The sequence below is a fragment of the Motacilla alba genome, chromosome 1A (assembly GCF_015832195.1).
Source record: "Motacilla alba alba isolate MOTALB_02 chromosome 1A, Motacilla_alba_V1.0_pri, whole genome shotgun sequence".
Taxonomy (NCBI): Eukaryota; Metazoa; Chordata; class Aves; order Passeriformes; family Motacillidae; genus Motacilla; species Motacilla alba.
This window is the reverse complement of record NC_052031.1, coordinates 44,119,905-44,134,237: the sequence shown is the minus strand read 5'-3', so window position 1 is coordinate 44,134,237 and position 14,333 is coordinate 44,119,905. Positions and strand designations below refer to the sequence as shown.

The window sequence follows — 14,333 nt, the reverse complement described above, 5'->3', positions numbered from 1 at the left end:
ACTAATCTCTTTATGTATTTTCTTAAACCTTCCATAGGAGCTCACACATGATCTTCGTTGGCATCCTTTTTTATCCAAGTGCTTTGCCAAGTATGCTTGCTTTCTAGAACTGATTTTCTTTTTCCAAAACCCTGCAGTAATTAAAGAATAAAGACACTGGACTGTCTTTTAAAGGGATCATTAAATAAAAGCAGAAGAAATTCACTAAACAAAACAAAAGGGTTATTAACCAAGCATTAATTTCACTTTTGCTTTGACTTTCCAGGAGCATCTTCTGTTGTTTGAGCACCCAAATCAGGGAATTACTTCCTAAATTGTTTTGGGATATTAATTTGAGTTCTATATTTACAGTCCTTCCTCAAAAGAGATTCTGAATTTAGATAGGACCAAACAGAAAAGGTTTTATAGAATATTTTGTTTCTTTAGGTCTTTTACCATTGCATTTTCCCAGAAGTGTACAACTAGAGTTCATGGAGGGAATCAGTTGGTGAGGCATGCTTACAGCTATTGGGAGTATGAGGGGCTATGAAAAAAATGACAAAGTTATCAGCTATTGCCTTCATAGAGATCCAGTGTGCTTTTAGGTCTTAAAAAACTAGCAGCTGAATATGTCTTAATTACTAAAATTGATTGCAAAGGATGATGATGTTAAAAACTGAAAATGGATAAGCACTAATAATAGTTGCTTGCTCTCTGGGGAAAAATGAGGTGCAAGCAGCTGTGAAAAGATGGTGAAATGCTATAATGATACTAAAAGGATTTGAGATTAAATATTGTAATAGGGCATGTTAAGTTGCTCTCTGAAGTTCTGGTATGTATTTTTTAGTTGAGTAGGAACTTCAGTTTGTGTAATTTTGCCTGCATGTTGAAAGCTTGCTTTAAAAATAAATAAACAAACATAAACACCCACAAAAAACCCACAATAAAACACTGGAGGAAGAGACAGAAGGATAAAGCAGAGTATACCAGAGACTCCTTTTCAAATAACAAAAGGATGAGAAATGAAGTGTTTAGCAGAGTGTTCTGTTCATTCAGCATTCCTACATATTTTTGTTACTTACTGAAAGTAGGAAAAAGATCTAAAAATAATGAAGATCACAAGAAAATGTGTGTAAAGCAGTAGCGTGGATGAATCTATTTTAGCAAGTACTTTGGAGATGTGGAAACTTGCTTTTTAGTAGTTATGGTGATGCTAACACTTGAAGTCGTTCCAATATACTATAAAATACTTAATGTTGGAGCATTCCATGGCAGAGAATCTTTCTGAATGATCTCAGTCAACCTTAAAGTACTATTTGCCTTCTCAAGGAGGTGGAAACTGCGACTGAAATGTTAATGACTTCAGGCTATAGTGCCCTATGGAGGGTCCAAATCAACAGTGTCTGAAAATGAAGCCACAGGTGTATTTGAAGCTTCTATTAATGAGACAAATAAACTAGTCTGAACTAGTCTTGGTCATCTCTTGAAGACAATAAGTGTTGTTATGCTGATTCCCAGTGGTAATAGTCTGATGGCAATTTTTAAGTTTTGACAGTTTATCTTGCTGTCTGTCTTGCTAGGACCAGCATGCTTTATTTCATTAGTATTTTACTATTGCAATAGAAAATACAGCACAACATAAATGCATCGTACCATAAGCCACTCATTCCAAGGCAAACGAATGATTCCTTCATTTTATGTGTGAAAAAAAAAGTCCCACATCTATATTTAGATTACTTGCTCATGAGATACAGCAAGATGTTCTTACTCAGTGCACAGCACAGTGAGTTGGCAGGGCTGGTGTTTCACATGACTGATAATGCAGAAGTTTCTAGGGTATTGCTGTGGGTAGGACAAAGAATCGTGATGAAGAGGGAACAAGATAGAGACAGTTCACAGTATCCCCAAAATACCTATCAGAAGAGCCACTTAAGCCTTACTGCATGCTTGTGGTATTTTGGAAAAGGGGCATTAATATGAGCTAGAAAAGACTCTGTTTATTTAAAGATTTACTACTATTTTCAAAGGCAGTTAAAGTGCAAGGGATTTCACTTTATCCAGAGATAACTTTGGGAGAACCATGCATACACTTATGTTATAGATGACTTCAGAGGTAAAAGTACAGACAAGAGTGATCAGTAAATCCAGATCTGCTTTCTGTTTCGCCAGAAAAGCCGTAGCATTTACCATGCGAGGTTAAGGTGTAATGTATGAGGGGAATTGCCTGTTCTTCAGCACATGGCTGATAAACACAAATGAACGCAGTAACTCTGTCCCCATTTTCTATGAAGAAGAGGACACAACTGCAGATATCACCACGAAGGTATCTACCCCTGCCTCCAGTATTGCATCCCATCCCTGAACTGATGGCTTGTTTGATTCTGGAAAATAGCTGAGTGTGAACTGACTCTTGATCATTAATCATCTAATCATCCAATGTGTTCTTTCTTTAAAAAGCAAAGAAAAGAAGGGGGAAAGTATTAAAAATACCACTCAAAAAACCCTCAACAAGATGTATCATGTGGAAGAACCAGAGTGTTGTGACCTGAGCAAATACCGGATAAAAAGTGGAGTAGATAATGTATGTAAGATTTTATTCATGGTTCTCTCAATTGTCACTGCTTCCTTTATATGAATAGTATGGGCATAAACACCACAAAGGCCAAAAAAGGAGCTTACTGCTTAAACACTGTGTTTTACACGAAGAAAAAAAAACTTATACAGTGAGTGGCTGTCATTTGGGGACACTTACTACACATCCTAAATTATCACTAATTAATTATTAAAACTTTTAGGCTTTTTTTTTTTTTTACTGAAACTTTCTATTAAATAAGCTGATTAATCTTATGTTTAGAAAATGCTTCACACAACACAAGCCAGCTAGTTGGTTCTTCATCCTTCAGTGGTGAGGGGATTGTGTTTGTGCAAGTAAAACACAGCTTCACCTGGAAGTATTCCTGTTTCTGACTTCCAAAAGGGTAGATTTTCTAAAACTTGTAAGTTTTGGCATAGCTGCCTGAAAAGTTTAAATGAAAAATGACAACAAAGTCTGGGAGTGGGCATCCAGTAGAATATGCTGAGGCAAAAGAACAGCGGTGTCGCAGGTGTGAAAACTATGTTTTCTTGATGAGAAGGAATCTCAGTTAAAGGAAATTAAAATGGCAATTAAAACAAATATTAAGAGTAGGAAAAAGGGCAATAAAATGTCTATTAACAAAAATAGACACTAATGAATAATGGACTAAAAAGTGTATTCCAGTGTGGTCAAAGATAAAGCTCTTAAAATATTTTTCAGTAGGGGAAAAATACCCTTGGTCAGAGATAGATGCAGTGACAGATGTGGATGGTAAAACTGAGTAATTTAGAAAAGGAAGGAACAGCAGTAATTTCTGTTGCAGGTTTTGACTAAAGCTGGGGCATATATATCTACCTCCTGTCATGCTACTGATACAATAAAGATGTTTTGTTTGTCATAATGAAAGAATATGAGATGGCATCTGCTAAAATAAATATTCTCAGCTGACTGTGACTTATATAAACTACACAAGGAGTTTTCTGAATTGCTGAAGTTAATGAATAACTGCAGAAATCTTACTTTCCTGCTAGCATGGTTCCAGGGGAAGCTCCAGTAAAAAGCTGCTTTTTTGGCCATCCTGAAACTTCGGGAGGCGCTATGGGAGCTGTCCCTAGCATACGCCATATGCTGTTGTCAGTATTCATCTCTCTGCTGGCTGCTGTCTTCCTGCATGAAGCTGATAATTTCCAAACCCAAATAAAGGGGTGTCTCTCTGCACCCAGGGTGCTGCAGTCTTGGCTCAGGACCTTGTTGAACTCAGCGATGACCTTACAGTTGCCTTCCTTCCCCCGCCCCCTTTGGTTCTGGGAGACAGTAACTGCTTGGGAGTTTCCCAAGTCCTTCCTGTGTTGTCATAATAGAATCAAGTTATTTTAATCTTCTCCATGTCTTCATGACTGACCAAGGTCTGTCCACAGGCCAGCTAATCTTTATCTCCAAATATATTTCTACTGGTGATCAGCATTTCTGTGTTGGTTTGTTTGTTTTTAACTCGAGCATTGTATGATAACCACTTTGCTGTAGCAGAATCCCCTTCCTTGACCTGCTGGGCACTCTTGCTGAGGGTGCCCCCAGTCCCTCTGTCCACATTGCTGACAAACCTGTTTAACAGTGCCAGTGCAAATACTGAACCCAAGCCCTGAGGAGTACTTCTGCTTTTCAGACTGCTAGCAGACACCTCCTGTGGAATTCATGGTGACAGGTTTTCTTTCTGGTGGCTATCACAGAGGTGGCAAGTCTGAATAGTTACCCTCCATCCCTGCTTTCCTCTGATTCAAAGCAAGGAGAAAAACAGTCATAACTATACCTTGCCTTGGGAGGTATAAGGGCCAGGTATATGGAGAGGTGTGTAGCCCTGGCAGTTGTTGGCTGTATAAAGTTAGGTGTTGGTCAGCCCAGTGAATCTCTGCTGGCTGCAGCAGCTCGTGGATAAGGTTTCCTGGATTTGCTTTTTGTTTTGCAGGATAGCTAATCAGTTTTGGCTCATGTCAAAATAAATCTGTGGCATCCCAGCATCTTTTGGCAGACCTTGAACATAGATTATGTGATTTTTAGATAGCTTTAATGTAATTGGAAATTATTAGATATTTTTAAGGATTAAAAGTAGGAGCCCAGAGATTTGGTGTGTTTCCATGTAACCTTCCAAAAACTTAAGACTGTTTCCTCTAGTCTGCTTTCCTATCTATCTTTCCCTAAACTCTTTTTTATTTTCTTCTAGAACTTCACTTCTTAAATCTCTACTGAAGTTGTCAAGGCTAGTTGGAAGGCTTAGAGGAAGGAGATTGTGTGCTGTCTCATGTAATTCCTGTATTGCAGACATGGCTGAAGCTAATAAAAAGAGACCTCTACAGTGATTGCACAGCAGCAGAACAAGGTTGTTTTATAGCTTTGACAGCTCTCCAAAAGGTGTCTGTTTCTGGGGGATAGGTGTTCTTAATGGCAAAAGATTCTGCTTTCCTGCTTTTAAGAAGAGTTGTTGGACAGAATGGTTATGATATTGCTGTCAGTGATGCAGTTGTTCAGCATATGCATTGAGAAACAGGCCTGTATGTATACATGCATCTAGAATTTCACAAAGGAACTCCAGTGTGAGTACCATATCTGGAACAAGACCTGCTGCTGGGAGATAGAGGATAGCAAAATGGCTGTGATCTTTCTTTATCCTGCACACAGTACAAATGTACATGCACATAGCAATAAGGGAATAGATTTATCAGACTTTGTTGTTAGGTGAACTCTGATGGACATGAATAGTATGAATACTCCAAAGGTACTGTGGCTTTTGCTTGCTGTCAGTGAGCATTGTATCAATACTAGCATTTATGAAATGTTGCAGAGTTATGAGTCCACTGTGGAAAAGCCTCCAACTGTTATAATCAATCTTCAGGCTACCCACTGCTGTTTTCAGGGTGTCTGATACCAAGTAGATAATTTATTGTGGGGTGAAACAGAAAGCTCTTTACATAAATGAACTATGATGTGTATATTTTAATTATTAGGTCCTTAGAAGAACACCATGATCATCCCAGTGTGGTAATGGGAGATCTTCAGTCAGATGAAGAAGATATCATGAACAGTTCTGATGAAGATGATGACACAAATTCTGATTCCAGTAAAGGGGAGACTGATCCTCAAGAAGATAAACAGGTATCTTTTTATCTTTACCTTCTGAAGCAGTTTCTTGCTCTTTCATCAGTTGTAATGTGTTGGGATATTTTCAAATGTAAACCGCCTGTTGAGGTTGCAGTCTGACCTTCTGTTACTTTCTGTGAGTGCCAGCTTGGAGTGATTTTCCTTATTTTAATTTTAATTCTTCTTCAAATGAGGAGCAGGAAGACAGTGTTAACTACTCTGAATGAAATGAAGTTATGAGGGTCCTGTCCCTCCCTTTGGGGGTACCCATGTTCTTACTCCTTAGCCCTGGACGCCCTGAAACCAGCCTGCCCATAGACCAGCGCTTCTCCTCAGCACCAGTCCCAGCAGCTGTTTCCTTTGATAGTAGTTATATCTGCTTCCTTTCTTTAAAAATAATTAAAAACCAAACCAAAACAAACAAAGCCCCAAGAAGACAAACAGAAAAACCCAATGAAACTCTTTAATGCTGGAAGAGAAGACTTGGCATGTCGGGCCTGGCTGTTGTTAAACCAAATGAGAGGACTAAATTGGCAAAGGGAAAGAGTCCAGGGAAAAGCTTGTTCCTGTGAAACTAAACAAGACTTTACCTGTACAAGCTAACTTATCTTGCATGCCTCTACAAATGCCCTCAGCCTTTCACAATGGAGTTTTATGGGAAAGTGTCCCCATTAGGAGGGTTCTGAGGCAGGTTTTACGGAGTAATTCAGCGCTTGCTGTGAGGCATCTGCTGCCGCTTGCTTCAGCTGCCTGCGGCACGTGCGGCCGGCAGCTGGGAATTAACAACCAACTTCCTCACGGCGAGAGCAGCTGCAGAGGAGAATGAAGCAGTCTCTGCATTGGTCATCAGCTGGGCTTGTTTTATTTTTCCTTACTGCAAGCATCTGGCTTTTTTGGTGCTTTATATGTGTTAGGGGACTTACAGGGCTTCTTTCCAGTGTTGTGCCAGAGAGCTTTATTTGTATCCCTTTGGTTCCCCCATTAGAGACTCTCAGAGCCAGAGTATCTTTGTCTGAGCAAATGCAAAGTGGCCCTTTCAGCACCAGCTGGTATGTGAAAAGTCTTTCAAATGGGGTTGTGATATTTCGTTTTGTAATTGTTTAGCGGTAGCATCTTGTTCTCAAAATACTAATTTTCATCTCATTTGCAACTGACACATCTACAGTGATGGCAGATACCTTGCTCTGCATAATTGACTTACTTGTGAATTCAGTCTTGCAGGGAGTGTGTCAGCTGTGCTTTCTAAATAGGCACAGAGGCCCGAGAATAGGTGTTACAATCTCGCCTGAATGTGATTGACCCACACTGGATAGATCTCAGTGTTTGGAAATAAGTTTAATTTCATAAGTAAGATTCCAGATCTGTGTGCAGATGTCTATCTATATAGTATATAAAATAAATAATGTATTTTGCCCATATCTGGTGCTATACAAAATTATTTAATTTAGAAATTAATTTTAATTCAGTAATTAGACGTGATGTAATTTAAATTCCAATTAAAAATTAATTTTTTTTAAATACAACAATATCATTAAAACCAACCTATGAGTACTATCTGCTCAATGGTTTATTTTCCAGCGCTTGAGACTAATTTCTAGGTTTCGAGAAGAACTAAATCTTCAGAGAAATCTTGCAGCATTGGTGCTTATGAACCAAAGTTTTGTGGAAAAAATGCCACTGATACCTGATTTTCTAGGTAGACTGTTCAGTGCCCATATTGTACTACCACACTCAATACAGCCTTCCCAGGACTTCCATCTCACTTGAATTGTATATCCTGTGATGTTTTAGGGCTCCTCATCCTCTCTTTCTTTGCAGCCCATTAAAATGAAAGCCTGAATGTGCAATAGACGTGCTGACAGCTGGCAGCAGAGAAGCATATGGCAAACCATGAGAGCTGCTTTGGAGAAAGATGTTCCGTCTGAGGGAAATCCTACATGGAAGTTACACTGTGTAGCAAACACATTTGCATCCCGGGCACATGCCTGTCCTGTTTGCTTTGTTATACCTACTACCTCTATCTGAGGTTGGACAGTGCCACTCTAGTTTTTTGGAAACCAAATGTGCATGTGAGACCCAAAATCATCTCCACAATGTTTCAGGCAGATGACAAGGCTCACATATCTGCATCTTTGGAGTACAGTTGCTCTGTATTCCAGCAGCTCCATTAGTAGATTGTCAGAAACTGGCTATATTTTTTCTCCTGTCATCTTGTTTTTCACTAAAGAAAATGTGTATGTCTTTTAAGATGCTCCTGAAACACATTTGAGTTCGCTGCAAATATTACTGTTGCTGTATTAATCAGAAAAAAAAGGAATCAAGTAAGATAGAAATACTACCTGTGGTTTAGTACTTTTGCTAAACCAGTAATTGTTTGCTAGAACTTCATTCATTATGGGCTTCAGTGCTTCCTGTAATAATTAAAAGAAAAGGCTGAAAGGCTGCTCCTAGCTAATATTGTTGTTTCCAGATAAAAGCTAAATTGATTTTCTCACAGATCCTGAAAAACCACAAGTTGTCAAAACCAAGAGATTTCAAAGCAGTATGAAGTGTTTTTCTTAGAAGTAACTATCAAATAATTACATTGAATTTAAGGAACTAATAGCTGGAAATGAGCTTTATGACAGTTTTAGTAGGTGCGTAGTGTAACATGTAATTTTATTTGCAGGGTAAGGCAGCTGGAAAGAAAACAAAGGTTTACCACATTGCCAAGGAGATCATGAGCTCAGAGAAGGTGTAAGTGTCAATTCTATACTTGATAACAACTCAATTTATTTTAATTGGGCCATTAAAATGTAACTGTTTGCTTTTTCTTGCTTTTCTGATAGGTTTGTGGATGTGCTAAAGCTCTTACACATTGTAAGTACTTAAAAAAAAAAGCAGTTTCCTCTTCTATTTGTTTAATCTATTAAAGTTTTGTGTTTTGGCTTTATGGCAGTGACTATGCCTTTTTTCTGCTGCATCTACATATTCAAAATATAAAAACTAATCTAATTAAGCTGTACTTTAATGTTTCATATTTTACATAATGGATGAATATTTTGGTGGTTCCTTCTGGATCTCCTTAATAATTTATGCAGTTTCCAGCTGAGTGTGGGTATTGAAAATTTAATATACTGAAAATTTAATATATATCAATTTATGTTAATCAGGATCATATTTATAAGCCAGCTTGTACTGGCTCATAAATATGTACATAGCACCAAAAATAAAGATTTTGGTTAGAATAACTCCTTAAATGGTGGAGGGGGGCAGGAACAATTTATTTTAGAAATGGTACATTAAAATGGTACATTCTTGAAGTAATCCAGTTAATAGCTAATGGCTCTAATGGTGCATCCCTCACCATGACAGTGTATTTTTGTGAGGCTGCACTTCCTTGACAGCCGTTTGCTTTCTGATAACACCTGTGATGGTAGTACCTGCAATGTGCTGTACACAGCCAGGGTTAAGTATTTCATCCGTATTTGTGCAGATCAGTCATCTCTAAAACATGCTGTGTTGAAGGTGATAATAGGAAATTAATGAAGAATTTTTCTTTCTCTATCTCTATTTTGGGTGTTTTCTGTCAAGTTTGAAATGATACATGTTTGTACCATTCTGTCACTCTATTAAGTGCAAACATAGTGGTTTTCTTGCTTGGGCAGTAGAAGTGGTTATATTGCAAACAGATGCACTGGTCTGTCTCAGTCCCTTGAGAAGCATGTTCTGTGAAACTGGGAACAAAGGCTCCTATAGATGGTTGTATACAGTTCTGTAATACAGGGATTTTTTTTCAGGGAACAAAAAACTCACCACATCTTTTGCTGATTCCTCTTTTGCTTTCTTCCTAGTAACTGTTTTTCTGATTCTGTTCAAGCTTGGTTTTTATGAGCTGGCTCAGTCAGTTGCAGCCAATATATGATTTATATTCAACATGGTTTCTAATACAGAACTCAATCTTAAATACTGATAAAAGAAAGACAGTTGTCCTAGGCAAATTTAAAGCTATGTAATTTTAAATTATCATATTTTTCAGACATTCAATTTATTTTTAAAGGTATCTTTGCTTTTCAGTGTACCAGATTTTTAGGTAATATGTGCAGTACTGGAAGAAAGCCTGTTGGTAGGGAGGATGCAGGCAAGCAGAGGAACATTGTGAAAAAGGGCAGAGTAGAAAGCTTAGGAAGTTTCTGGGATACACTTAAAGCTGTCCCCACAGTGTAGATGTGCAGTGGCGTAGGATGTGTTTTGCTTTTCCTTTAATGGATAATTTGCATCTCTATTCATGACAGTCTACTAGTTTCTAGCTGCCAAATGAAAACGATTAGAAATGTTTTTGTTGGCTAGCAATGGCAATCAACATGTATTCAGCCTGGTCTAACAGGGAGGATGCTAGGCTAGAAGTTTAGGAAATACTTTGTCCTTAACTTGTCAGTTGGCTTGCAGCAGGAGCCTTGGTGAGTGTGCTTGTCAGAGAGGGCACTGGTTTTGAGGCTCTGTGTGTGTGCATTCTTCATTAAATAAAAACTGCCATAACTGAAAAAGGTTGCAGACACCCAAGTTTTTGTTTCCTCAGAGTGGTATGCCTGAGGATTTGTTTGTTTTTCATACACAGTATTAAATCAGTTGATTTAATAATATATTTCTTACGGATAATATTTTAATGTTGATAAAATTATCCTTTTGATTTCATGTGCACTGACCACTTTGGCTTACTAACAGCCAGTCAAGCAACCTCTGACAAATTTCTGAATTAGAACTTAGATTCTCCCCAGACTGGGCTCTTTTACCCATAGTAAAGATTTGGCTTATTGAGGGATGCTCCATTGCACCTTCTTAGCCATTTATTAGTGATTTTCCACTTGAAATTTAGTGACTAATTCCATTAGCAATGATCTGAAATTAATAATACTCTCTTCAGTATATTTTACCAACGCATTATATGGCGCCAAGGAAGAGGACTGTTGATGTGAGGCAAAGCTTTTTAATTTGCTTCATCTTAGAGCCTTAGAAGTGGAATCTAAAGTAGTTGAGGAGGTAGGAATGTGACTGCAAACTAGTTACAAGTACCCCTTAAAATTTTTTGGCATTTTTTTCTTTTATGTTGACAAAGTCAAGTTAGGCGGAGCAGCTCTTCCAAGATACCAGAGTACCAGCCTGTGTGGACCCTGTGGCACACTACAAGTACATCTGACTGCTTCTGTTGAAGACACACTGCAAAATTATAAACACTTGGTGATACTTCTGTAAATACTAAACAAGCTGGTCATATCAGAGATAAGGGACTCACCTGGCTTTGCACACAGCACACAGTATCAAACAGACTCAGAAAATGGGGTTGCTTGAGGATGTAATCAAACATTAGATGTAATCTTGAATTCTCTGTATTTCTGTTAATGTGTTAGTGTTCTTTTAGGGTGAGATTCCAGTAAAATGTTTTTAGAAACTTCTGGAAACAAAGGAGCTTAAATCAAACTAGCTGTTCTGTATGCCCGTTTATGAGATAGTTCATGCATTCCCTCCTGAGAGTGAACCAGGGTGGAGAATATGGGAGGAGTAATATTTTTTCCTAAGGACACTTGCAGAAAAAAGAAACAGTGAACTGGGTGTAAAACACAAGTGACATAAGAGAAACAAGCTTATCACTTCTCTCTGAGATGCCCTGTGTAAAAAACACCCATTGTTCCTGGAAAAAGGAGTAAGGCAGGATTGGTGCCCTTTGTACTTCTTTGTTGGGGGATTCTTTGGAGATGGTTTGTTCTGCATGAGTGAGATGACCTCCTCAGCAGCATCCTGGCACTGTGAGGGTAAGCTGTCTGGCTATTTGTTATCATTTTTTTTGGTACATTTTTGTTCTGGATTTTGTTCTTTTGCAAAACCCTCCACTCTTTTTGTTTTTCCACTCTTTTTGATTCTGTTTCCTCCCTGCTGCTTTGGTATAAGCAGCAAGGCTTCTGGTCCAGCAGAGGAACTTGTTTTTTTGAGATTAATCCTTCCACTGCCAGGCTTAGTGTGTAACTTTTGGCTGTGTGAAAAGAAAAGCTTAGGCCTGTGGGCTTTTGCCTGAGCCTTTAAATCTGTGCTTCTGACTTAGACCCCAGTTCTGTCCATATTTGGACTCTGAGACCAAGTAAGTAGGAGCTTGTCAGCAGGCACCTCTTAGCACTTCTGCAGCCACAAGATCAACCTCTTACTGCAGAAGGCAGATAAGAGGTCAAGCATAGTTTTCTATTGTGTGTCCTTCCAGAGACACAAGGGGGGGAAGTTCTGGTTTAATTTTACCATTTTTCAGAAGAAAATGGCAAAATTCTATGTATAAAAACTACATACAGTTTTATATATCTGTATCTATAGATAGATAGATAGATAGATAGATAGATAGATATAAACTGATGTCTGTTGTAGCCAAGCATTATGAAAAGTAATTCATGGTAGATTTGGAAGAAGAACGTAATGGAAAATAAAATAGCTATGGCCTTTGGAGCAAAGTTCTGACCTCGGGTCCTGGCTTACAACTGATGTACTGTTTGACCATGAAAAATTCTCTCAACATGCAGCTCCTTTTCCTAAATCTGCAAAATTTCAATATTTGACCAGTCTGAGGTGAATATGTTGATAAATGTTTGGTCTCTGAAGTACTTTAGAACTGCTAAGACACTTGACAATGAGTTGGAACTGTAGTTCTCTTACTAAGAAGACTAATAAAATAGTTTTAGTTTAGAAGGAAGTATTGTTCTACTACCCAGCCTATTGCGTGAAATAGCATTCTCGGAATATGCCACAGTCAAATCACTGATTATTGTAAAAAAAAATCAAATACATTATTTCGTTAAAGGCTTATAAATTATTTTATTACCTGAGACAAAAGGTGTGGAATTGTCTGGCAGCTTTCCGAAAGTAATGGCATATGTTTGAAAACTATGATCCACACTGAGTCATAGTCTTGATTAACTATAGCTGCAGTAGTTTAACTTAGCAGTTTATGGCAAATAGTCTGACTCTAGCTAGGAGTGCCTATTTATATTTTAAATAATCTATTTGTGAAATCTTCTGTAGCTGTATTGCTAAGCAGTCATGTTTACAGTTTGTCACATCTAGCAGCCTGGCTGTTGTGAAACTTCCTCCTCTTCCCTCCTCCTTCGCTATAGGATGGATGTCGGTATGTGTGTGTATTCCTTGAAAAGCACCCAAGTGCAAACATGCTTTTTTCCCTTTAATTAAACTGATCTTTGAGCTATCTGCAGGTGTATTTTGCTGGGGGAGTTGTTCTTCAGGGTGGGTTTTTTTTTGTTTTTGGTTTTTTTGGGGTTTTTTTTTGTTTTTTTGTTTTGTTTTGTTTTTCTGATGGTATGTTCTGGGAGAACAGATCTAAGATGAATATTGGTTGAAGCATGAGGAATAGAATACGTGACTATGTTTAGATTATGTAATACTTTCTCTTCCTGTTAAATGGGCAAGCAGTTTTAATTTCAGCCATTTGAAATTATCTTCATTCAACTGTTAGGTACCTGAAGGTGTACTTTACCCAGTCAGCAGCTGAGCAAGGTTTTAGTCTGCTCAGTACCTCTTTTGATTTACAATTAAAATGTCCTTTGCTCCTTAGACTCACATGAGCAGGTCGCTGCAGGCTGGGAATCCTCTGATGGGAAGAGCTGAGGGATTGTAAGTCAGGGCCTTTGCAGAGGGGAAGTGCCTGGGTTGATTGTAGATGATTCAGAACAGGGTCAGAATGATCAAATATCACAACATTTTTGCTTGTTTAAGGAAGTTGGATTGAAGGAGTGGTGTGAGGAAACAAAAGCAGTGATGATGGTAACCTCCTCAAATATTGTCTAAAAATTCCACAGCTATAAGGGGAGTATATACCAACAGGATAAATAGAATTTCCTACACATTTTCAAGTTGGAAGTGTTTTATCAGACAACAATTCAGCAACAGTATGTGCTCAGGAGCCTTTAATATGCCTAGACTAGATTTTCATGTGGATAAGTACCCAGTGGGAGGCTGTCTTAGCCTAGCATAGACTAAAACTGTTTCTGGTTTGGAAAGAAAGTTCTTTCCAAGGATGGTTTTTGAATGGCAAGGATGGCAATGTGTGCTGAAGGAGCTGTGTGAAAACAATTACCTTTACCTAATCAGTAAAAAGTGCTATCAGAAGATTATTATTGGACCAGAATATAATGTAAAACTATAAACTGTAAACAAGCATTAAAAAAATAGCCTCCCCATTTCTGAAAGGAAAAAGAAATCCTGGTAAGAAGCTGGGGTGATTCATTATAACTAGCACAGTATTTTGGGTTTGGTCATACAGCACATGAACCACATCTAGCGTTGCAAATGTTTTTCAGTGAAATAAGCACATTAATTCCAAAGTGTGGCAAGTTGGTTTTTTGATTTGTTTTTTTCTTTTTTTGGTTTTTTTTTTGATGAGTAAGATTTCAGTATTTGAAAGATACATTTTTAATTAGAAAATCTGTCTAATCTGTCTGTAACATTCACGTGTAATGGATTCCTGCATTGCTTCAAACAGAATAATTTCTAGGACAATCTAGGTGATTGCCTTTGAACAGGCTGATGAAAGCACTGCTCTTCAGCAGTTTTATATAGGGCAATGTGCTAAATATGTTTGTAATATAAATCACATCATGCAGGCATGTACAGATAT

At 38.0% G+C, this 14,333-nt stretch overlaps 1 protein-coding gene across 2 annotated transcripts in view; it reads left to right on the top strand.

Annotated features, from left to right (window-relative positions):
* The window catches only part of FGD6 (FYVE, RhoGEF and PH domain containing 6), a 72,444-nt gene that overhangs the window by 23,368 nt on the left and 34,743 nt on the right, over nucleotides 1-14,333 (top strand). For both annotated transcript variants that reach the window (XM_038153176.1, XM_038153175.1), the window contains exons 3-5: nucleotides 5,554-5,701; nucleotides 8,355-8,422; nucleotides 8,515-8,545. In XM_038153176.1, the coding sequence (XP_038009104.1) occupies nucleotides 5,554-5,701; nucleotides 8,355-8,422; nucleotides 8,515-8,545 (247 nt within the window). The remainder of the gene's footprint in view (nucleotides 1-5,553; nucleotides 5,702-8,354; nucleotides 8,423-8,514; nucleotides 8,546-14,333) is intronic.